The sequence below is a fragment of the Contarinia nasturtii genome, unplaced genomic scaffold (genome assembly GCF_009176525.2).
Source record: "Contarinia nasturtii isolate CC-2019 unplaced genomic scaffold, AAFC_CNas_1.1 Cnas_scaffold_187, whole genome shotgun sequence".
Classification (NCBI taxonomy): Eukaryota; Metazoa; Arthropoda; class Insecta; order Diptera; family Cecidomyiidae; genus Contarinia; species Contarinia nasturtii.
The window spans coordinates 2,515,333-2,538,871 of NW_022197544.1; the positions used below are offsets into that span (position 1 = coordinate 2,515,333).

At 33.8% G+C, this 23,539-nt stretch overlaps 5 protein-coding genes across 10 annotated transcripts in view; 3 read left to right on the top strand and 2 right to left on the bottom strand.

Moving 5' to 3' along the window:
• The window catches only part of LOC116352308 (5-hydroxytryptamine receptor 2A-like), a 28,217-nt gene extending 24,431 nt beyond the window's left edge, over positions 1-3,786 (top strand). For all 5 annotated transcript variants that reach the window (XM_031784810.1, XM_031784807.1, XM_031784806.1 and 2 more), the window contains exon 10: positions 3,363-3,786. In XM_031784810.1, the coding sequence (XP_031640670.1) occupies positions 3,363-3,674 (312 nt within the window). In that variant the 3' untranslated portion in view covers positions 3,675-3,786. The remainder of the gene's footprint in view (positions 1-3,362) is intronic.
• Positions 3,787-12,287: 8,501 nt separating this feature from the next.
• Positions 12,288-14,619, bottom strand: LOC116352382 (NADPH:adrenodoxin oxidoreductase, mitochondrial). Of its 2 annotated transcripts, none has more exons than XM_031784925.1 (4): positions 14,424-14,619; positions 14,060-14,344; positions 13,777-13,933; positions 12,288-13,628 (listed from the first exon to the last, which is right to left on the bottom strand). In XM_031784925.1, the coding sequence occupies exons 2-4, from the start codon at positions 14,317-14,319 to the stop codon at positions 12,516-12,518; spliced, it is 1,530 nt and encodes a 509-aa protein (XP_031640785.1). In that variant the 5' UTR covers positions 14,320-14,344; positions 14,424-14,619; the 3' UTR covers positions 12,288-12,515. The 2 variants fall into 2 exon arrangements, with proteins under 2 accessions (XP_031640785.1, XP_031640786.1); XM_031784926.1 differs by having other exon boundaries at positions 14,405-14,619.
• A 2,048-nt stretch (positions 14,620-16,667) lies between these two features.
• LOC116352599 (probable cytochrome P450 313a4) lies at positions 16,668-20,212 on the top strand. The gene is made up of 8 exons (XM_031785321.1): positions 16,668-17,048; positions 17,202-17,402; positions 17,604-17,651; positions 17,827-18,028; positions 18,485-18,611; positions 19,018-19,149; positions 19,325-19,751; positions 19,897-20,212. Exons 1-8 carry the CDS (start codon positions 16,901-16,903, stop codon positions 20,058-20,060), a joined length of 1,449 nt encoding a protein of 482 aa, XP_031641181.1. The 5' UTR covers positions 16,668-16,900; the 3' UTR covers positions 20,061-20,212.
• A 148-nt stretch (positions 20,213-20,360) lies between these two features.
• LOC116352600 (vacuolar protein sorting-associated protein 72 homolog) lies at positions 20,361-22,029 on the top strand. The gene is made up of 3 exons (XM_031785322.1): positions 20,361-20,475; positions 20,584-21,067; positions 21,157-22,029. The coding sequence occupies exons 2-3, from the start codon at positions 20,600-20,602 to the stop codon at positions 21,841-21,843; spliced, it is 1,155 nt and encodes a 384-aa protein (XP_031641182.1). The 5' UTR covers positions 20,361-20,475; positions 20,584-20,599; the 3' UTR covers positions 21,844-22,029.
• Positions 22,030-23,485, bottom strand: LOC116352601 (cytosolic Fe-S cluster assembly factor NUBP2 homolog 2). The gene is made up of 4 exons (XM_031785323.1): positions 23,169-23,485; positions 22,942-23,011; positions 22,341-22,772; positions 22,030-22,271 (listed from the first exon to the last, which is right to left on the bottom strand). The coding sequence occupies exons 1-4, from the start codon at positions 23,277-23,279 to the stop codon at positions 22,099-22,101; spliced, it is 786 nt and encodes a 261-aa protein (XP_031641183.1). The 5' UTR covers positions 23,280-23,485; the 3' UTR covers positions 22,030-22,098.
• Positions 23,486-23,539: the final 54 nt, after the last annotated feature.

Sequence of the window (23,539 nt, forward strand, 5' to 3'; positions counted from 1 at the left end):
GTTGTTAGTCACTCGCACTGTGTTTGTTGCTGTGTATGATATAGCTCTTCTTCGTCGCTGCTTATAATGTAGAGAAGATGAATAAAAAGAAATTCAGAAGAGCGTCAGTAAGAGCGCACACGCTCTGTAAAGAGCGTCGCCGGTATACTCGGGTATTCTCATCTTTCAAACATTCCATACAATGAAAAATGTCTACGAACATAGGTACACCAGAGTTTACGGGGGCAATAAGCCCTTTTTGAGTAATTTCTCATTATCAATTGTATTATGTCCCTTGAAAATTCAATAATTTCAGCACTATATTTCTCATTTTGAAAGAGCTTGCTCCCGTAATTAACCGAAGTGTTCAATTTACCAACAGATAAGTGATTCAAGTAAAAAAACCTAGGCAAAAAAAAGGATCTCATTTAACCCTTGGATTACCAACATATTTTCCTAATTCGTTTACCAGGTGGAAATGTATTGAATCCGAAACGCCAATTGGAATAAAATTCAACAAATATTTTCTTTCATGTACTTATAATCTACGAACATTTTTTAACATTATTGAAGAGGAAAAGAAGAAATGTCAACATTTTCGCGATTTTTTTTTTCAATTTGTGATAAAAATGTGCATTTTTCAGAACTGGGGTCGGGTCATGGATATATATGCACAAAAAACGAATGATTGTCTTGGCTACGTTGAAAATAAAGTGTGTTCTGAGTCGCGGTTTTTCGCTATTTTCTATAAACAAATAACCAATCTGGTTGGTAAACTATGAATAACATTAATTCAGTCGACATAAAAACTTTTATGTACAATCTATCACATTAACTCTCTCTCGCACCTGCACTGCCATTTTAATGGTTCATCAGGGTAAAATAGTGAGCATCCCTTGTGAAAATATATTTAGCCGACTATCAGTCGATTTATTTGAGACAACATGAGTGAAGAGTTAAAACGATCTGAACCATACAACTAGAACCTCAGTCACATAGGCGACTAAGCATTTTCAATCATCTGTAAATGATTTAGATCAATTCATTTCGATTGTAACTGAATTAAAATGATTAAAATCAACCAAAATATCCAATCTTCATTTCTTTTACACATGGGATACGGATACCGTATTAATAATTAATTCTTTCGACAATTGAGACAAGTGCGTTCAATTTGATTGGGCTTTTACTTTGTGTTCACCTTAACATTTCAATTAATCAATCGCCATAAGTTTCAGACATGTTCGTAACTACATGTCTATAAATATCCGATGAATATAAATCCGAATTTTCCGATTGATTTTTATAATGTGAGATTAAAAACATCCTGCGCTCCAGTTGTTCTGTCGGAATTTTAAAATCCATCCGTCTGAAATGTTGTTACACCAGAATATCAGAAGAAACTTTGAGTATTTTTTATATTGTGTGATTACTAAAGCACTAAATGTATTGCAGTATTTGTGTCTATCGCAAGCATAATGAATCGGAAAGAAGTGCGTAGAACTTTTTGATTCGATCTTTTTTAACATGCGTGCTACATGCCTGGGCCTGGATCGTTTCATATTGTCTGCTGCTTAAACGATTCCATGCCATTGTATATAAATATGGAAAATGAATATAAATGAAAATTGATATTGAGTGAATTTTGAAGTTAGTTTATTCGAAAAAATTCAGCGTGAAGCATAATTCCTCGATCTGAAATGTCTGGTGGATGGTTTTTTTCCATTGTTGCAAAAAAGTCAGTTCCGATAATCAAATAAATCAATCACCCAAGAGATTTATCAATACAACACATTTCATGTACAATTGTACATGTCTCTTTTTTTTGTCTGGCTCGCCTCACATTTTTACGCCTCACGAATTGAAATAAAAATATAGACAGAATTGTAAGAAAGTTTATCTTTTTTTTGCGCGCATCCGAGTGATGGATTCTATTGCATTGAAATCGAAAGCACTTCTTCGACGAATTTATCATTAGAATTCATAAAAAAAATCCATAAAATTTGATGTGAGGTAAAAGTACCTATCAGCATGTCTTTCATTTCTCTTCATTGAAAGTTATTATGACATGAGCATTTGTGTGGTTCGCCGTATTGAGCAACAGTTTCTAGAAAATAGTTGACGTGAATAGAGCCAAGCATTGAATTGTTTAAACAACCTTGACAAGTACGGAAGGAAATAATTTCTACAATAAAAGCGCTACACATGATATGCAATTACTCCATTAAATTAATAAATATCATCATACAATCGCTTCTGTGTGCAATTCATTAAACATATTGTAAGGGTTATTTAAGTGCAAAAGTAAACACCTAAATTTGATGTTATTCAGACGAAATCCATTTAGTATTTTGTGCTTGTTTACCTTTCAATACATTAGCGTTGATTTAAAATTACTTCAAAATATCCAATGTTTACAATTTGAGCGAAATTCAATTTTGGGAAAGTATATTTTCACTTGATTCATACGAAAGAAAACTGCTACACGTGCCGATTCTGCCGCCTACCTCTGCACATTTCTTTTTCTTGTCAAAAGTGTGTCCGCATTTTAATTAAAAGTAACATTTTTCATGAATATACAACACTGTTTCACAGCCATTGCGTGGAAATATCTAAGGAATCTGTCCCCCAGTTTCTTCATTTGTACTGGCATCCCTTAGAATACTTTGCAATAATATCGCCTCCCTAGTGCGTTGTATTTGGTAAATCGATATGGGTTCAATCGAGAAAAAAAAAAACTGTAGAACCAAATGGCAAGCGTCGACTTTTTCCCATATAACGATGATACACGCGCGCACATTCACAAAGAACATATAAATAGTACGGTGTTGCTCTTACTTGGATGGTATGTAATAAAAAAAAAAGAGAACTGCGATATCTCGAGAATGTGCCTTGATGCGTACTGTAATACAATCGTTGCGTAAAACAATGAGATTTTCCGCGCAGAATGTATGACATTTCATAATGGTTCGTTTAATATATACAAAGTGTAAAGGGATCTCATTTCGTAATCAGAGCGATTTATTTATTTGAAGTCTATAAAAATCATGAGAATCATGATATTTTCTTTTTAATATTTAATGACGATGATGCTATTATTGCAAAAATCAAAAATGGATCCGGAAATAATGGCATAAGTTGGCAAAATGTCTATTCCGTTGATTTTCTTGAGTACTTTGAGTAAAATAAAAATAAAAATAAAAAATATAAGAGAATATGTGTGTATGGTATTTATATTTTTTAATGGATATTTTTCTCATAAGAAAGAATACATTTCGAAAATTGTGTAATTTTCACTGAATCTTTTACGAGTTTTCTTTTTTATTTGGTTGTTTTTCTCACTCTTTCTCTCTCTATCTCCTCATTTCTTGTTCTAATTGCAGAGTTCAAAGTCTCGGAAGGAGACGCTGGAAACGAAGCGCGAACGAAAGGCAGCCAAAACGTTGGCAATCATAACTGGTGCGTTCGTTGTATGCTGGTTACCATTTTTTCTAATGGCTTTATTGTTGCCGCTGTGTGGTGAATCATGCCAAATAAACGATAAAATTGCATCTTTATTTTTGTGGTTGGGTTATTTTAATTCAACACTAAATCCTGTTATTTATACAATATTTAGTCCTGAGTTTAGACAAGCATTCAAACGAATTTTGTTTGGATCCCATCGAACAGGCTACTATCGGGGTGGTAAGTTGTAGTAGCTAGTTGGTTTTACTTATTACTAAGTTTATTCGAAAAAAACAAACAAATAAATCATAAAATCAAATACACGAATATTTAAAAGAAAATAACAAACAGAACAAAACATAAAAAACGAATCAAATAAACAACAAAATAAAACAAAACCAATATATAAATAAATATATTAAATAATTTAGAGCATAGAAATTGATAATGATAATCTTTACTAATAATAATTGGAACACAATAATGTCTATAAAATGCGTGGTGCCAATGAGTGCGATGAAGCGCTTAGCTCAACCATCAGTTATGTGAGTTTGATGCCGGCGCTATGCGGCACATGATTGGCTCCAAGCATTTCGAAATTTTTTTTTTCATTAGTCTAGTAATTAGCTTATGACAATGATTTACTGTTACTGTATAGAGGTATCAATATTTGTCAAATTGCACAGCTTGACGATAAATTGTATACGTGAGCATTTGTTTTAGCATTGAAAACGATTGATGATTGACAGATCATGAAAATCATGAAATCGATGAAAATTGCTTATTTTTTAACGGTTTCCAACATAGAAAACAAAAAAACAAAAACAAGACCATATTAGAAGTTAAAATGGCGAAATTATGATGAACGTTAGTTAGTTATAATTCATTTGATGCAAAAACAAGAACCAAACATAACCGTTTGGACACCTTTTCGAACAAGAAATAGAACTGAACCTAGAATTACGAAAATTCATCGGAGATTTCTTCGTACTACATATGACAATGAAGAATAACTTTTATTTTCGGTGTCAAAGTGAATGCGTGTCTCTGTGTACTTTTAAATAAAATTTTAATGAAAGGACTTTGCCTAGTTTTTCGCTCGATTTTCCCATTATATGTGAAAAATGTTTCTTCTAAACATCAAATGATCCAAAACAATCCAACTGATCTAGTTCCCTTCATGAAATGCTCAGCCAGAGCAAAAACGTGTCTAACATTTATGAAGAATTGAGATTTTTAAGAATGTGTGACAACTTCGATATGGATTTCTTCGTTCACCAAGTTCTAAGCACGATTAATTCACTGAAGAGATCCTATCGAAATTCCGTCAGTTGAATTTTTCCTTTTTTTAATCTTTGTGACTTTCAGACTGAAATAAACTTGTTTTTTCGTATTTCAATTTGAAATCGCAAAGAACGCCCATAATTCTGTTTTTCATTTTTGGATCATCTCAAGTGAGCCACGGCGCTGAAATCTCAAAACAAACAAACAATAAACGTCTATCTTCAGCAGCGGTGGCGCATTTGTCTTTTTTTCGAAATGAGGTCGCTTACGCAGGTCAAACTTCTCTGCCAATTTGTAGTCACATAAAGTCAAAAAAGTTGTTTGCATGGCTTTTTGTCGTTTTATTTTTTAAATCGTTCCTTTTTGTAAACATTTTTTTCGATGATTTTTTTTTTTCAATCTAACCAATGGACTTCCAAAGAAACTTTTTGCTCGCTTAAACCTTTTTGACGATTCTATTAGCTCAACTGAAACAAAAAAAATTCTATTTCTTTTAATATATTTTTTGTTAGAGAAAAACAAAACACTCTAATATATATATTCGCCTTAAGCTTTTTTGAAAAAAAAAAAAGAGAAAGAAACCAAATCCACCAACGCACCACTGAGCACACGCAATCCAATTATTTCTTCTTTAGCTATAAGTGTTTTGTGGGTTGTTTTGCAAATTTAAAATAAAAAGAATGGTTCGAGTTTTCTAAGTGGTTTCAGTAAAAATTGAAACGATTCGATGTTGTTGTTTTTCTTTTTTGTTCGCATAACACCGCGCATTTTTGTTTTGTATAGTTTTCATCGAAGAAATTCATGCATTGAGACCAAAATGTGTTGTATCATTTCATGTAAGATACGTTCCGTTTTGTTTCGCATCGAATTTTTTTTTAAGAAGTTGACATGCTGACACTTTGGTTTTGTACGCACGCTCGCACATCAAATAGAACGACGGTGTTTGTTTCTTTCCACACATTGGAATTTACGGTGAACGGCAATGTGGAATATATACAAAAGAAACGGTTTTGTCTGTTCCATGTGATATGGCGCGTGGAGACAATCGGACTGCAATAACATTTAACAGTCATCCGAGTTAAAAGCATGTTGAAAACATCACACATTCATTTCTTTATGATTTTGAGCAGACGCACTGGCTGAACGCCACTCCAGTATAATACGGTGGCTACTTATGAAATTGAAAAAGCAACATGTTAGAATGAAAATAAAAACGGAATAAAATACACACAAACTGAATAGAGAAAAGATGCTTGAAATGGATGCTCCATTCTCACTACGATAGATCTCTTTCTCTATTTTGTCTATATCTTCTTATGATTGAGCAAAACCACTGATTTAATTACCTAAAACGCAAAGACTAACACAACACAACTCACACTTTCATTGCGTCAATATTGACGCAACGATTGATGTTGACGATAATGATGATGATACTGAATATCTATTGTTTAGTTTTTAGTAAATAATAGAAATATTAAACTGAATGTATAAGAATAGAAGCAAAAAGTAAAAAAGCGAAAGAAAAAAAGTGCTGAATGCCAGCATTTAAAAATATAGGACTTATTTAGCTTGATATGTACCTGGTTGCAACAGAAAAAAAGACAATGAATTATTTTCGAAACAACTTTCCCGAATTCAGATTTTTTTTTTTTAATTCGAATGAAATAAATGGTCCAAAATCATTTGCATCACACTTAAGCGATATTCTACATGTTTTTTTGGATTTATGTTTCAAATTCGATCCATTTTACGGGAAATCATTTGAACAGCAATTCGGCAAAACGTCAGAATGGCATTCTCTTTTGTGGCATGGAATTCAGATAAACTCAAATCGGCGAGATAAAAAAATGACAACGGTAATTGTAGCGCTTGAATTTATCGTACTTGAAACGAAATTTAATGAAAATAATGACGATGAAGGCAAACACAGCTAATTTAACTAAGTTTAAAATCAAAAGCCAAACGTTCAAATAATTAAAGTCAATTCAACGAGATGCGCACCACCTCATTGCCAATCAAGCGATTTTATGGACGCAACAACTGTTCATCGACGATTTAACATCAGACAAAGACATTCAAAGCACGCCAAAAACATTAAGAGAAAGAGACACGTGATTACTGGATCAAAAGTAAAGCATTTGATTAATGCTTTGTGTATAATTATCTCGAATAAAATATGCTGAATGCCGACCCCGCCAAGAAAAAGAACGACGAAAATAAAGAAAGAAAAAAAATCAAGAAGAACAGCTAACTCGCTAACATTTATACAATGAGCTTAATTTTAAACGCGTTGCTCAAAAGTCGAACTCCACATAAGCTTACACGTTCCATTCTTTCGTTAGCATGCTAAATATTTTCTCGATTTTTTTTTTTTTTTTTTTTTTTTTTTTTTTTTTGCTTTGAACTGACTATAATCAAAATGAATAACAAAACGAGCAGAACGAGGCAAAAGAATATTTATTAATATACGACTCTACTGAAAAAACAAAAACAAAATAGAAATATTAATAAAAATAAATAAATAAATATTATGTGTGTGCGGCGATGACGACGTCGACGTCGACGGTGACGTTCATAAAAAGAAAATCGGCATTTTTAGGCAAGAAAATGTCCGCGAGAAATGAATGCACCAAGATTTTGATAAATAGAAAATCATAATTCATATACATATTCATAGGGAATATTTTATTTGTTTTCTTTTCTCTTTTCTGTTCGCTTTCGTTCATCTTGTTGTTTCGTTGAAAAATATATGTTTGTTGTTATTTCGTACAGTGTTTGTTTTTCGTTTCTTTTACTCTCTACGACTATTTCACTTTCTCTCGTTAGCTGCGTTTCGAAGTACGTACCTCTGAGAATCAAATGTTCAACCTTGTTTTCGTGTGAAGCGTTGAAAAGGAACATATCTGTTATCATCATTTGTTGACAGACTCACCCAGTTCGCAATTACAGTTGAAAGACATATTTAAGTATACAAGTTGAAGAAAATTGTATTGAGGTATTATTATTTTTTTTTGTCTTTCTCCATATCTCCGTCTCTTTTGCTCTGTGTATGTGTGTTTTATTCGATAGATCTGCGTTTAAATAAATTTCTAAACTCCGTGAAAACATAAAAAAGATTGTGTGTATGTGTGTTTGATGAATAATTTCTCGTCTCGCTTTTGACGGAAACTATTTCGAACTTCATTTAAGAGGCCACTTAAGCTCACTTTAGATGCAATTTTCTTTATTAATTTTCATTGCTGAGTTGAAGAGATGGAATGCATGGAGGCAAAAAACGAACTTCTTTTAAACGATTCGGTATATATTGTGATAAAATTGTTCTTTTTTATCCGCCACAGTCACATCCACATACAAACACACACACACTCATAGTCCGTGTGGTTTGACTTTTTCCCTTCATATTATTGTTTTGTGAAAAAGAACTTCGTGGTTCGAGTTAGACGTGATATTTTAATGGAATGAAACGTAAAAACAAATTTAAAAAAAAATATGTATATGTAGGTATTTGAATCATAAAGCGTGTGCTAGTGCACCTTACAAAGCTATACGTAACAATAGATCGACATAGTTGGCGACTCACCAAAATCCAAAAAACAGGAACGAAGCTTTCCATTCGCTTAACACTCCCCCCCTTCACCTCATACCATTATAGTTGTAATTTCTTTTTAGATAACCAATTTTTATCTGTTAAACCTTTGACGATATTATGTTTATCGACTTTTAATAACAAAAAAAAGAGAATAATTTAGTTGGAAAAATTCTTATTACCAATTTTTGGAATGTTTATATTTTTTAGACGTAAAATAACATCATTTTAAATTTTAAATGAAAATTTTGACAAAATAAATCGTTTGATGGATAAGTAAAATAAAATAATTTAGAACTAAATCTAGTCAAGAAAAAGAGCATTCAAAATGCACTCGGTTTATGGAAAAGAAAAGAAAAACATGGCTGATGGCATCGGATTTAATGTCAGGCTAGAAGAAAAAAAACGTTAAAAAAGCAACGAAATGTGCATGAAAATTCAGTTTGGTTTTAACAAACCAAACACAAAACAAAAGATGAATTGTCAAAAAGCATAGAAAATAATATTTTTCGGTTGGATCGTAGGTCGGTAAAAAGTAAATTAATCGTCGCATTTCTAATGTTCATCTAGATGTGGGGGAGCTTTTAGTCCCATTTTTTTTTCTAAATATGGGCTCCAAATGCTTATTTAACAATAACAACAACAAACAAATAATCACGTTGGATAGCCCCATTCATTCAACGTTCACTCATCAATGCGTTTTTTATCAGCATTTATCAGCATGCGGTTAATTCTTATCTCGCGCTCATTCATTGTATCACACGCAGTCTGACTTGAATTGAAAATTCCAAATGTGTGTACCTTTTTTTCGCTCTCTTTCTCTCTTTATTTCTCTTTCACACAAACACATAGTGCAATGTGCACAGCATCACATCATCCCTCCCGAATCACCGGATTTCGGAAATAATTGCGGTGAAAAAGGTGAAATTTCAAGCCATCCCATTGTGTAGATGATTTCCGCGGGAAGTATTTTTGCAGGCGCTCATCGACGTAATTAGCAATTCATAAAAGTGACTTGATTATACGGTATATATGAACGTACTTTTCTCTTTTCCACTCGCTTTCTCTCTCACACACACACATACACATTCTATTCTCTCTCTCTCTCTTGCCATCTCACTTATTTGCACCCTCACTCATTCTCATTGTATTTTGCTGTCTTCAATTCTCTTTCACATCTCTTTCTCTCTCTCTCTCTCTCTCTCTCTCTCTAAATATATATAAATGTGTGTTTCCATTTGTGTTGTGTCATTTATTGTGTGATCCATACTACTCTAGTATTCATTGTTTTATATTTTATGCCACATTTTTGAATTACATCCATGAGCGCAAATTTTTAATGCAGATTAAAGAATTTATTAGATTTTTGACGAAAGTTTATGTGTCATTTCCCTCCTCTCTCTCTCCCCCCTTTTTCTCTTTCGCCATCTCTTTGTTTCCCTTTCTCTTTTGCCCTCTCTCTCTCTCTCTCTTTCTCTTTCGGTTATGATTTGTTCCCTTTTCCTCGTCTCTATCCCTTAATATTCCCAGTTTGTGTGTAATTCATAATTCAAATTCAACGCACGCGGGAACAAAATGTTTGGTGATAATTTGATTGTACGTCACAAAACACAAATTGACATGAAACAATACTTATGATGTGACAAATGGAAAGTAATGCAACACATTAACAACGTGCTTATAGTTCTTAACGAAGCTGATCTGCGCATCGCTGAACAAGAAAATGCTACCCAAAAGAAGTAAAAAAGAAAACTAAATAACTCAACTCAAAACACAAACAAAACAACCATAACGAAAAGAAAAAATCTAATAAGTTCTTGCGAATGACATTTAACGGCATGCAAATACTTTCGAAATTTAATATGAAACGTCATCGGAGTGTATTAACGAGGACTTTTATGACGTATCGATATTGATTCTTGTGCTGATTCACATATGCATTGATTTAAAACAACACAAAAAAAGAGATCTAATAATAATAACAATAATTAATAAGAGTAATAAAAGTAATAATAATGATTCTTCAAAACTACACTATAAAAAAATCCGTTTATAAAAATCGAAGCCAAACAAAAAAAAAATCAAATAATATCTATTTTTTAACGATTGTGTATCATTGAATAGTCTATTGATCGTAGTAATTGAGTATATTTAATGAAAATGAATTGAGTAATTGCCAAACAAAAAAAATTAAGAATTATATATATGTATATTTAAAGAAACATTGAAACTTGAAAATAAAAGTGGAACCTTTTTTCCAATTTCATGCCATTTACGCTCTCATTCAAATTGCAATAAGTCACACACATACAAACACATCCAAAGAAAAGAAAAAACCAAAACAAAACAAAACAAAAAAAATACAAATAATATGGTGAACACAAAAAATATATTATATACAGTGAAATTACGAAGTTCATAAGCTCATTCACATCATAAATTCAAAATAATGAACATGATAATAACTGAACGAATATTCCTTCATTAAATTTACATGAGTCAATGTAGAAAGTTTTATATTATTTAATACAGTAACCAAAATAGAAATGAGAGAAAATGAAAATGAAATAAATAAAACAACAACAACAAAAAGAAGAAGAACAAAAAAAAATTACTTATAAATGTGTTGTAATTTTAGAAGCAACCTCTCTTTGTATCAAATAATCTAACGAGAGCGTACGCGCGCGCGTTCGTGCAATGAAGTACACAGCATCGTACAATACGTTTATTTGCATGGGGATGATTGGCTAAGGCTGTTGGACCAGCGCATTCCTTCTGCCATCAAAGCGAATGTGTCACACAGTCAGTCACATATTGTGACTATAACAATAGACGGAATGCAGCATAGGTGTTGACGAAAAATGACTATTAATCACCCTCAATTTATGAGTTCTATGGTTCCATGACACGATGTAGTATCGATGGCATACCCAGTTTTTTTGTTTCAGTGAATTTTTCTCGCCGAAATGAGTTACATTTTCAGGTTTTTCCACCTCCTGAGGAAAAAATTCAAATTTCATTCTATGCCCGTTCTAATTAATGTAGTTGAATTTATTCGTATACAAAAAATCGTTATTTTTCGTTAACACCTATGGAATGAATGGAGTATTGAAAAGAATATTAAAGAAAAGTTATAACTAGAGAAAATACAATGGTTCAAACGTGATGATTTTCCATGTGAATTATGTGATTGTACGTGTATGTGTGTGTAAATATGTGCGTGCGCGCGTGTGTGTATAGTTGTGCGTATAGTCAGAAGCTTTCCATGGAGCACATTTCAAAGTGTGTATTTTCAGAAACACTTCGAAATGTGAATTCAGGGAAACATTAAGAATAATTACGAATGTACATACAGCATAGAACAAAAAAAAAATGAAACAAGTTACAAAATAAAGTTATAAAAAAAGACATAAAAAATTGTGTGTTAGAGTGTGTTGATTTGTTGTTGGTGTTGTTTTTTGCCTACTTTTATGTTGGCTGACTCTGCTTTTAATGAGGTAAGTCGTTTTTGTTATATTTTCCAAGAAAATGCCGTTTGACTTATGCCAGAGAGTGTTGAGTGCATGACGGCGGGCGTCTGTAATGGCGATGAAGACGCGCTCGCCACTGGATGAAGATAACATACACTTCATTTGGCGAGCAGCACAGCAAAGGTGAGTGAGCTCATTGTTCTGTTGATGAAACGAAATGGCTCGCCGTGGGACGATGCCTTCTTAAAAATCATCTTTTGTTTATTTTTGTTATTCATTCTTATTTTTTCCATTTTCAATTTTTTTTATTCGTTAGCAATTGTTGTTCCTTTTACGATATTAAATTATAAAATCGAATACATAACGAATGTATAAAATCGAATTTTAACAAAAGTGGATTACTGTTTTCACTAAAGAAAATCTATACAAATCTTATTTAGACGGCATTTGGAGTCTCATCCGGTATCGTGAGAATTTCATTCGACATTTTGCAGACGTAACAAAAATGAGGAAAACCATCATTAATTTTATTGTGCTTTATTTTCACTTCACATGAAAACTTGCAAGTTTTCAAGTATTTTTCTCTTGTTAAACAAAAAAAGAAAACAAAAGAACAAATATGATTTGTGCGGGGGCAGTTGATAAGTTTGTTTGTGTTTCTACGTATAAGAGTAAACTTTGTTTTTTTCCTTCTCAGCCAAAAAAAGAAAGAAATGAAGAAGAAATAACAAAACATGGACAATAATAAATTATTTTAAAATTTCCAGCATTTTTGAAGTGTGTAAAAGTTTTTCGCGTGGTTTTCCACTCTGAGCACCCATTTCAGTTTCAAATTTGTCAATTTTTAGCCAGTCATTCCATGTTATTGCTGTTGTATACTTTTTAATGTCCAAGCCGGACTTTGTGCTACAATCAATTCGCTTCGCTTGAATATCATCGCATAGATTTTTTGCAACCAAAAATGAATTGCTCATGGTGGTGAGTATAACACCCGTTGGGCCCGTTCCCAACCACCCGCTGGCATATAGTCCACGCTCATATTTATCATCCACACTGGATGCATCCACACTATTTTGTTCGATTAACTTAAGAACTCGACCATGTTCGTTGCGTACCAATCCTTTGCTCGTATCAAAATTTAACAATTCATCATCGCTGTGCGTAATAACGTTTACACTTTTGTAACCGATGCTTCTTAATATTAAATTTGTATGTAATGTTTCAGCGTCATTTGTTGGTATTGCTGCTTCCGTTTCGGATAATCGATTTACGGTTAATCGCAATCGTTTTTCATTATTTGAATTATCATGCTCTACATGTATCGGACTACGAAAAAATATGGGTGAAAAATATTTTGATGTGGATGATGTTGTGTCCACTGATGCGTGGACATTTTTTAGCATTAGTTCGGTTATTCGTTTTTTGGGTCGTGGTAGCCTTCCAACAAATTGTTCATCAATGCCAATAAAATCAGTTGTACGCCAAATGGTTGATACATTTGGTAAATTTAACATTTCACGCAATTCTTTAATGGTGAAAGCAGCTTGAAGTGGACCACGTCGACCAACCAAATGAACCATTCGGATATTTGATTCGGCCAACGTTGATAGGGCACGTGATGTGATGTCAGTTTTTCTTAGTGCATCAATTGGCGATAATAAAATGCGCGCCACATCAACAGCAACATTACCCTGTCCAATCAGTGTCACCGTTTCACTGTTTCGCAGTTGGTTTTCAATTGACTCATAGCTCTCTTCACAATCCGGTAATCCATTATACCAAGCGACAAATTTCCGTGCCGACAATGTATTCTTATCTTCATCATTGATTCGCATTTTACGGTCTTCTTCGGCTCCATAACACTGTCAATGAAAAAGTAAAGAAAAAACGCACACACAAAATGTGCATAGAATGAACATAATTTAATAACCGAAACGATGACGACGATAACGAAGACGAATTCGTTTTTTTCTTTAAATATTATTTTCAATTGTAATCTACTTTACTCACCAATACAACGGCATTGTATGCATTACGAACGTCTCGCAATGACACATCCTTTCCCAGCGATAAGTTTCCAATGAATCGAACGCGTGGATTTTCTGCAACTTTTGTGAATGTATTTATGACATTTTTCACTTCAGGATGATCGGGCGCAACGCCAAATCTGCACCGATAAATAAAAATGTGAAAAAGAGAGAAAAGAAAATGACCATAAAATTCTTCCGTCAGGTGTTTGTATGCTCAATGTGTGAGTGTGTATGTAAAGATAGATTCTATTGCAATTACATGCCTAACCAATCCAAACGGAACGGGTAATTTCTCGATGATATCGATTCGTGCATTTGGTAATGTTTTGAGAATATGCTGTGAAGCATAAAATCCGGCTGGCCCCGCTCCAATCACACATATTTTTGGTTCGAATGCATGCGATGTAGAAAACTTGCGACATAATTTTTGCAAATTATAGACATTTCTGCTATCTGATATTGTTGTCCATAATGCAGTAATTTTGCTCTTGGTGCCAAAATTCATAAACTGTCTACGATACATATTGAACGTTTCGAACGATGAAAATCTATATAATGATGAAATAAATGGAAAATTACAACAATTTTGCGCATAGCAATTCACATACACAAAGTACCAAAAATTACCGAAAATTAACTTTGGAAGACACTCATCTATTTAAATGCGTCACATCTGTATTTTGATCACACATTCATCACAATTTCAAACTCCGTTTCAAACCAAAAACGGAAAAATAAACGGAAGATAACAAAAAATAATTTCCAAGTCTAACGAGTCTAAGTGAATTGTATTTACATAAAACTAGAAAGTGTGTACAACACACATTATTTAAATATTTGACATGACATTTAAGATATATGTATACACACCGTACTGAAAGCGTTTGTGGTGGCATCTACTATAAACGTCAACACATTTCAAAACTAAAACCAGAACCGATTCTTTTAGCACAATAAGAAAGATATACAAAGAGAGAGAGAGAAAGTGAGCATGAAGGATAGTAGACAATTGACAAAGTTTTATGGTGCACAGGGTTCGAGAATAAATGATGTAAAGTGCATTCGATGCACGTACACACAACTAGAAAACAAAACACGGAGAATACAACATTAGCAAAAATGTGGCTCTTGTATATTTTATCGAACATAAACACACATTTTGTAGGCGACGAGTTGATTTTGCTGAGTTTAAGAAAATATTCAAAATACAGCAAAATCAATAGCATCAACAACAGCAATATAAATGGCAACAAAATAGAGAGTGGAGACGGTTTGTCATACATAAAGCGTTTCAATAAATGAAGAACGTACGTTAATGTTTGCTTTTTGCTCGAAGCGAAAATGTACAAGCAAAACAATGGGTTGGACAAAAAAAAAATATAGCTGAGAATAGCAGTGAAAATCGGCCAGAGGCAGAGACAGACTGAAATCGAAAATATTTGAACCAATGAATACATCATGAAAGAATTTATTGTAGACTTTAAAGCTTGATAGAATTTGAGGCTTTTTGAGGTATCAAGGATTGTGCAAAGAAGAATTGCACGATTTTCAAAGCAACACATATAAAAAGAATAGTGCATTAGATGCAAATTGACTAATCATAATTCACACTGCATTCAAACGAAAACGAGATGAAAGAAGGCTGAATGCCATTTGAACTGCACGATAACTGTCGTATACTTTGTCGTTGGCATATCGCTGACAATGTGTGTATGGTTTTTTTTTTTATGCGATTCTCATTGTTTGCTCATTTGTGTTGTCTCGATATACCTCTTATGTCTTGCATATATCGACAACACAACACGCACGGTTGTGCACTGTTATCAATTTGGCAATTTTAACAGGATTTGAAGAAAAAGAGTTGACGAGAAAGAGGAGAGCGAGAGAGCGTATCAGCGAATTTCCACATGCAATCTGAAAAACATAACATGGATACACATTACACATATACAATTTGCAATGTACAATGGGTTGGATAGATTATGTTCTTTAGACCATCGTCGTCGTTTGATAATAATAAAAGGAATCGGTTTCATTAGCCTCTCGAAAATACACTTCATCTTATGCACAATACGTTGCATTCACTTCATACAACCAATTGTTTACATAGGCTACATTGCGAGAAAGTCATGAATAGACATGCATCACTCATTTAATTCCCGTAACAACGCATACATGCATTGCATTGTTATTCACTCACAAAATCTCATTCACAGTCATACACACGCACACCATATCCATGTATATGGAACGAGCCGATGATACGGAGCAAACGATTGAATGAGATGGAAAAAGGTAAGATATAAGCGATGCGACATAAAACAGCAGTTGCTTTTAATGGGTATCCTTTTCAAATAATTAATCGAATGTACTTACGTGAATAAATCAATTGAATTCGATGAAAACCGTTGATCGTCGATACCAATTTGTAAACGACCTTTGCCCGTAATCGTTTTGATAATATGGTGCGCGTAATTTTTTGACGAATGCCAGTCATTCATGTCTCAGCACCCTTTTTTAGTCTATGTGGTTGCAAAAACAACGGAACAAAAACGACAACAACGAAACTGTCTTATAATATAATGCAAACGGAGAGTATGTGTTCATTTATGTGTTGCAATATTTCGAATTAGTTCAGAGCTTGAATAAAATCATGAATGTAAATGCATTTTGCCTTAACCTATTTTAATCCGCCCTTCTGATAACATGCCATCGTTTATTTGCTTCTTTTTTTCTTTCTTTTTCATTGCATTCCCGTTCATTCCAAGCTGCCGACACTATTCTAAATAATCAAAAGGTGCAATTGATAACTCTTTTCTAGAATAGGGACTATATTTAAAAGCATTTTATTTAATAATGATGCATGCATTACGCTTGCATTATCTCGTCAATGAACATGGAGCAGTAGCAGCACCAGCAGCAGCAGCAGTAACATCATTTGTAGCTTGAATTTAATTCATCGAGGGAAAAAGAAATTGATCGGTGAACACATCAAAATCGATTTTACAGTGTGTGCAAAACTTGTGTGATTAGTTGGTCGATGACGGTGATGGTGGCGGAAAAATAGTATTAATCACGAACAAAATTAAACGGAGAGTGAAAATATGTTTATTTTATACATTATTTTAGCCATATTATGGCTATATGTAATATGGACTCGACGCAACATCTATATATTATCATGGAAAATGCCTGGACCCACTGTGTACATTCCAATCGTTGGCAATATTCTTGGAATGTGGAATGAGGAAGGTTTGTCCATGATCAATTTAATCCGTTCGTTTATTATGTATTGTTTCGTTTTTTTTTCTAATTTGTAATATAGCTTGTATTTATTTCTTAAAAATCTTGTGCAATTCCGTTTTCATGAAAATAACAAAAAAAAGTTTATTTGTTAAAACATAGAAAATTCAAAGTATTTGGACGAAATTAGTCAAAAGTATCCGAGCCCAACACGAGTTTGGATGGGACCGAATCTATATATTTTCGTTCATGATGCCGAATCGGCAGAACAAGTGCTGAAGGGACGATCAACATTAAACAAACCAAAAGTGTACGAAGCAATTCATGATGCGCTCGGTGGTGATGGCCTTTTTTCAAGCAATGGTAATATTTTGTTTTTCTCGCCATTGTCAAATGCAGAAACAAACATAGAAACAGAAAAAAATTTATAAATTTTTTTAAAAATTGTTTTGCAACATCTCCTTCAACATTGTTTCTCTCTGTTTTCGTATGAGTTTGACTTTTATTTTTCATTCTCGTTTTTCTCATTATGCGTTCACTGTTTTGATCGGTGAATATGCGTAGGCGAAGTTTGGAAAATGCATCGAAAACTCATGAGCCCATCGCTAAAAGGTAATTGAAGTGTATCAGTTTTTGTGTGTTCGCAATTTTATTCTCATCGCTGTTGTTGTTGTTGCTGCTGCTGCTGCTGCTTGTTTTTGTTTTTGGTCGCAATTTTTAAAAGCTTTTTTTTTTCTTTTGATTCAACTAATTTTACTCTTTGTGTCTGTCCCACACTCTCTAAAAGACTCAACCGTTTTTAGTCATTTATCCATTTTCAACTACTATATACGCGAATTTTGCAATACAAAACTCGATGATGAGTCTAAAAATGGAAAACCTTTTGATGTGATGTTGCCACTGAATGTGTGTCTGCTCTCAATGTACTTGGATGCAACGCTCGGCATTGAATGGCACCAGAAAACGGCGTACGCGAACTTCTTCAGCGAGTAAGTATAAATTTTGTTGTTTTTTTTTTAAATTTCTGTTTCGTTGCCGTTTTAAATTGTTCGAAAAAGTTTTTCATTTTCATGTTCATTTTCCATTTTCCATTTGCGTTTGATATAATGCGAAAGAAGGAGTGGGAGCAATTTACCGTTTTCAATTCTCTCACTCAATTCACACGGCTCGATTCAGATTTTCGCATCCCATACTCATCCTACATATAATTCACATAGAGACACACACATACGCACCCAAACTTCCCATTCATTGAATGAAGCTGATTTCTCTTGTCGCATATCATTCGTAATCGATTTGCCGTTGCTTGGCTTCGACTATCGATACAGTCAATTCGCAATTTTAATGAACCATTTTCTCGAACTTTTGTAATATCGACTTAAAGCTTTTACATCAAATATCGATTTTTAATTAAGTACATAAATCCTTTTTAATAATTTTCACAGTGCAATTTCGGCGGTAATACAACGGATGTTTCGTCCATGGCTGCAAGTTGAATGGTTCCGCAAAATCACAAACTACCAAAAGAAACTTGTGTACTTTCAAAAGTTTAGTGACGAAGTTATGGACGGGGTAATGCTATTTTCTTTCATTTTTGTTAGTTGTTTCTCTCTCTCTCCCTCTTTCTCGATTCCTGTGTCGCTTTTTGTGACACAAATATACACGCTTTACGTTAGAATGCCTTTCCCTTCCCTGTCCCTTCCCTTTCCTTTCATGTACTTTCCGTTCGTTCATTTGCCCATCAAATGATTTTCGCGCGCGCCAATAACTCCATCACACATACATACATATCTAAATATATATATATATATGTTGTATGCACATCGTTTTCATCGCCGTTCAATTATGCTGCTTCGTTGAGCGTGTTTTGCGAATTACCAATGTTATTGGATTGTCGTAGTTTTCGAAAGTGTTCAAATTGCAGTTGAAAGGAGTAAAATGCTTTCGGGAAATTTATTTCGCTTTTGAATAATTTCAGATAATTAAACGGTCATTGGAAAATGGATCCAACGGCAATACTTTTCTCGATAAGCTGATTACAGTGTCACAGCAAAACAAAAACTTCACGCTTCAGGACATCAAAGTCGAAGCTCATACTCTCTTAATCGGCGTAAGTTTTCGAAATTATTTCGACTCGGAGGAATATTTAATGAATTTCAGATTAAGCAATAATGAATGTTTTATATTTCTTCTTTGACGAAAACGCAATCGAATAACAACGAAATAATACACCCAAAAAAATAACAACAACAACAACAAAAACACGCACAAAAACTACAAAATAGGCGAGCGATACAACAGGCGTGTCACTATCGACATTATTGCTTATGTTAGCAATGCACGAGGATGTTCAGGAGAAAGTATATCAAGAGCTGTTAAATATAATGCCAAATTCAGATGTTGATCTAACGCCAGCCCTTATCAATAAAATGATTTATTTGGATCAATGTTTGCGTGAAACACAACGATTATTTCCAACGGTGCCATTGATTGGACGAGCCGCAAACGAAACAATCAATCTCAAAGGATACGATATTCCGGCAAATATACCGATTTTCATTGGCATTCGTCAAATACATCGACGCGATAACTACTACGGACCGACTGCCCATCTTTTTGATCCAGATCGCTTCAAACCAAACGAAAATCATCCGAATAAAGAGCAACAAGGAATCTATTTGCCATTTTCCCTAGGACCACGCAATTGTATCGGTAAGTGCATTACTGTTCGTATTTGTTCTCTTTAATTCAACTTACATTGTTTTCCAAAGTTTTTTTGTGGTCATGTTTCTTTTCGCTGTCAAGTACAGTTTGAACATTTCGTTTATTATTTTAACATCTTTCTTCTTTCCAATAGGTTATAGTTATGCAATTTATACAATGAAACTGGTCGCTGCACACATTCTTCGCAATTATCACCTTAAAACACCACTTAAATTACACGACCTCAAGGTAAAACTTTCGATAAGTTTTCGTCTTATTAACAAGCACTTACTCTCAGTACACAAGCGAGACAACTAAATCGAACATCTTCTTCTATTCGGAAAACTTTGAAATTGAAAATACATACAACTCGAAAAGCGAAGTGAATTCAACCAATACAATTGAAAAAAAAAAATGAACCGAAACCTAATTGCTATAAATATGTTATTTTTTTGTTATATTCTCCCTTACCGAATTCTTTTGAAATAAAAACATCTTTTGAATTACTGACAAATGTGTTTCATTTGCAATGTAAGACCAATAGATGGCGTTACATACATCAGTACATTGCATGATAGGAGAGAGAAAAAAAAGACATAAACCTCTATTGACAGCCAAATGTCAAAGTCGAAATTCAGTAAACTACTCAACACCCGAACATTGCGAAAAGAATAGTAACTAAAAACAAAACAAAATTCTCGCAAATTCCATCTTAAATTCAATTTTAACATTGGTAAGTGTAAATAAATTGTGTGCACCATGCACAAGTTCCATTCGATGAAGAACAATTGTAAATTAAATGACTAAAAAATGCAACAAATTTTGAAACATTGATATATAGCCGAGATAAAAGCAAAATGGCGGCAACCCGTGAACGTCGAGTGAATGCTGGAAATCGAATAAGTAATTTACTGAATGAAGAGGAGGAAGAAGAAATATACAAAACATTGTACGGTGGCTTCCAAGAGACTGAAGACGATAATGATTATATACAACAAATAAAACAAGACGACGATGACGATTCGGTCGATTCCGATTTTTCAATCGACGAAAATGATGAGCTCATTTCAGATACTGAAGAGGTACCGGAACGGCGAGCAAAACAATCCACAAAAGTATACAAAGATCTCAAAGCAAGAGGAAGACCACCAACAAAAGCGAAACAACAGCAACAACAGCCAACAGCGAAAACGGTTAAAAAGCCGGCCGCCACAAAACGTCTTAAATCGAAACGAATGCATCGATCATCATACACAGTTTTGGATTCGGGAAAAATATCGTTGCGACATTCGACCGCATTAAAATCAGCCGCCACACAGCATAGGGTAAAAGAACTTTCTTATTATTCATTAATTTTTAAATTATTATTTCTCTTTTGATTATTCGTTCTTTTGTTTTGTGATTCTCCCGTCAGGTAAAAGAACGTAAAGAGGCGATGCGAAAACGTGTCAAAAATTATCGCATCGTTGATGTAATGCCAACACAAAAAGAATTGCTGGCCGAAGCCGAAACAACGGCCAAAGAAAATTTAGCATCGTTAGAACGATTCAAAAAGATGGAAATTGAAAAGAAAAAAGTCCGACCGACGAAACGTGTTAATCCGGGTCCAATTATACGTTACCATTCACTTAGCATGCCAGCCATCGAAACAACCAAATCATTGTTGGCATTACAACGAAAACGAAATTCCAGTAGTATAACCAATATTAACGGTGAAGTGTCCATTGATATGGACATTGAACCATCCAGTAATAAAATGGACACAATAAAAACATCAAATAGTGATCCGTTTTCAGCATCAAATAAGCGTGTCGAACGAACATTCATCACACTCGAAAATGATCTGAACGATGAATATTTCAAAAAAGTGTTTAATAAACCGAGTGCCAAGCGAAAAGTCGACTTAGTTTGTCCGCTCACAAAATTACCAGCCAAATACATTGATCCACTCACAAAACTTCCATATCGTAATGTACAGGCGTTGAAAATAATTCGCGAAGCCTATTATCAATTGGTTGAAACATCAAATTTGCCGGGCAGCGAAGAATGGATCCAATGGCGACGAAAAATTAAAGACGCAGCCAATGCAAAAACTGAATAATTTCGATGAACCAACAAATAATGCAAAACTCATCAAATTCTCATGCATTTAGACATATATTTTTTTTGTTCAACTTTCGCCTTTTACTCCACTCATCTCCCATCAAACGGTAACAAAATTTATTTGTTTATTTTGTATTAAAAGTGAAATCATCGTATATCTAATAAAATATAATACAATTGTAAATGCATTGTTTTTCATATTTTTTTTATTTATGTTTTCAACAACTTTAAATCTCAGTTTAAAATCACGAATTTAAGCTTTGACTATTTTATTTTGGACGATGTCATTAAACACATCGGCAAATGTTGAATTTGGCAAACCACTGAGCACCGATTGTGAACTTCGCGATAGAACGGCTACACGTGGATCAATCGGAAGCGAACCCCAAATTGGAATATGTGCATAATCGGCAAGAGCTTTTCCACCTGAAATTTCAACACAAACATAATATTTGTATATTTAAAGCGTCATTACTATTTGATTTAAACATTTACCATCGGATGAAAATATTGGCGTGCATTCGGCACAATTTGGACATGTAAAACCGTTCATATTCTCAATGATGCCGAGAATATTTATTTTGGTCTTGTTACAAAATGTAATCTCTTTGCGAACATCTTCCAATGAGACCTCTTGTGGCGTAGTAACAATCACAGCACCGTCACATTTGCCGGCGATTTCATTCATACATTCCATAATGGTGATATGCTCATCGGATGTGCCAGGTGGTGTGTCAACAACTAAATAATCTAATTCACCCCATTCAATGTCATTGATAAATTGTCGTATCATCGATGTTTTCTTTGGTCCACGCCAAATAATCGGATCATCTCTGGAATTCAATAAAAATCCAATTGACATAATTGCCAGACGTTTGTCGTCGCCTTTAAAAATCGGTACCCATTTTCCGGATTCACTTTGATACACTGATAACAGACGATGAAACAGAAGAAAAAAATAACACAAATTTTAAACGACATAGAAAAAGAAACGAAATGTGATGAAGTACAAATGAAATATACGCATTTTGTATTTTGATAACGAAATGTCTGTTTTGATAACGAAATGTCTGTTAGTCATAAATGGTTTCCGTACCGCTGTTATTTTCCACATTCAGTAAGTATGGAATGCTCGGACCGCAAATATCAGTATCTAAAATTCCGACCTAGAAAAAAATAAATAAACGAACATACAACATTTGTTTCATGTATTTTTATCCGTAATCGTATAATTTACACAAATGCGTGTTAATTTCTTGTGCAAAATAGGAGTAAAATTATAAATATATTTAATTGCTAAAAGGAAGTGAGTAACAAACTAACACGATAACCGGAATCCCATAGTGATAAGGCCAATTGAGTGCTAACTGTAGATTTTCCGACGCCGCCTTTTACTGATTTTACCAAAATAATATGCTGCACATTGTCCACCATTCTGAATTGCTGTGAGTTGAAGTCTAGTTTTTTTTTTCAATTCGGTGCTTCTACGGGATTATTCAATCAACCATGAATTATTTGAAATAAACAATAAAACAAGCAAATTTCAATTGCAACAAATAATACGAAAGTTTGACAAGTGAGAGTGTTCACATGCTGCGCAACACATAATAGATGGAGAATACTAAAGTTGAATGTGAACTGTCAAAATCAGTACGAATGGCTTCAAATAATCTCAGAATTATCTTTTCATTCAG

What these genes read in the sequence shown, in the direction of transcription:
- LOC116352382 (XM_031784925.1), bottom strand. Translation starts at nt 14,319, where the DNA reads ATGTATCGTAGACAGTTTATGAATTTTGGCACCAAGAGCAAAATTACT. An exon ending in GTTCCGTTTGGATTGGTTAG is followed by an intron (nt 13,934 to 14,059) that starts GCATGTAATTGC and finishes TTATCGGTGCAG; the next exon opens with ATTTGGCGTTGCGCCCGATC. An exon ending in CATACAATGCCGTTGTATTG is followed by an intron (nt 13,629 to 13,776) that starts GTGAGTAAAGTA and finishes TTTCATTGACAG; the next exon opens with TGTTATGGAGCCGAAGAAGA.
- LOC116352599 (XM_031785321.1), top strand. Translation starts at nt 16,901, where the DNA reads ATGTTTATTTTATACATTATTTTAGCCATATTATGGCTATATGTAATA. An exon ending in TACGCGAACTTCTTCAGCGA is followed by an intron (nt 18,029 to 18,484) that starts GTAAGTATAAAT and finishes TAATTTTCACAG; the next exon opens with TGCAATTTCGGCGGTAATAC. An exon ending in AGGACCACGCAATTGTATCG is followed by an intron (nt 19,752 to 19,896) that starts GTAAGTGCATTA and finishes TCTTTCCAATAG; the next exon opens with GTTATAGTTATGCAATTTAT.
- LOC116352600 (XM_031785322.1), top strand. Translation starts at nt 20,600, where the DNA reads ATGGCGGCAACCCGTGAACGTCGAGTGAATGCTGGAAATCGAATAAGT. An exon ending in CAGCCGCCACACAGCATAGG is followed by an intron (nt 21,068 to 21,156) that starts GTAAAAGAACTT and finishes TTCTCCCGTCAG; the next exon opens with GTAAAAGAACGTAAAGAGGC.
- LOC116352601 (XM_031785323.1), bottom strand. Translation starts at nt 23,279, where the DNA reads ATGGTGGACAATGTGCAGCATATTATTTTGGTAAAATCAGTAAAAGGC. An exon ending in TATGGGATTCCGGTTATCGT is followed by an intron (nt 23,012 to 23,168) that starts GTTAGTTTGTTA and finishes ATTTTTTTCTAG; the next exon opens with GTCGGAATTTTAGATACTGA. An exon ending in GAATGTGGAAAATAACAGCG is followed by an intron (nt 22,773 to 22,941) that starts GTACGGAAACCA and finishes GTCTGTTATCAG; the next exon opens with TGTATCAAAGTGAATCCGGA.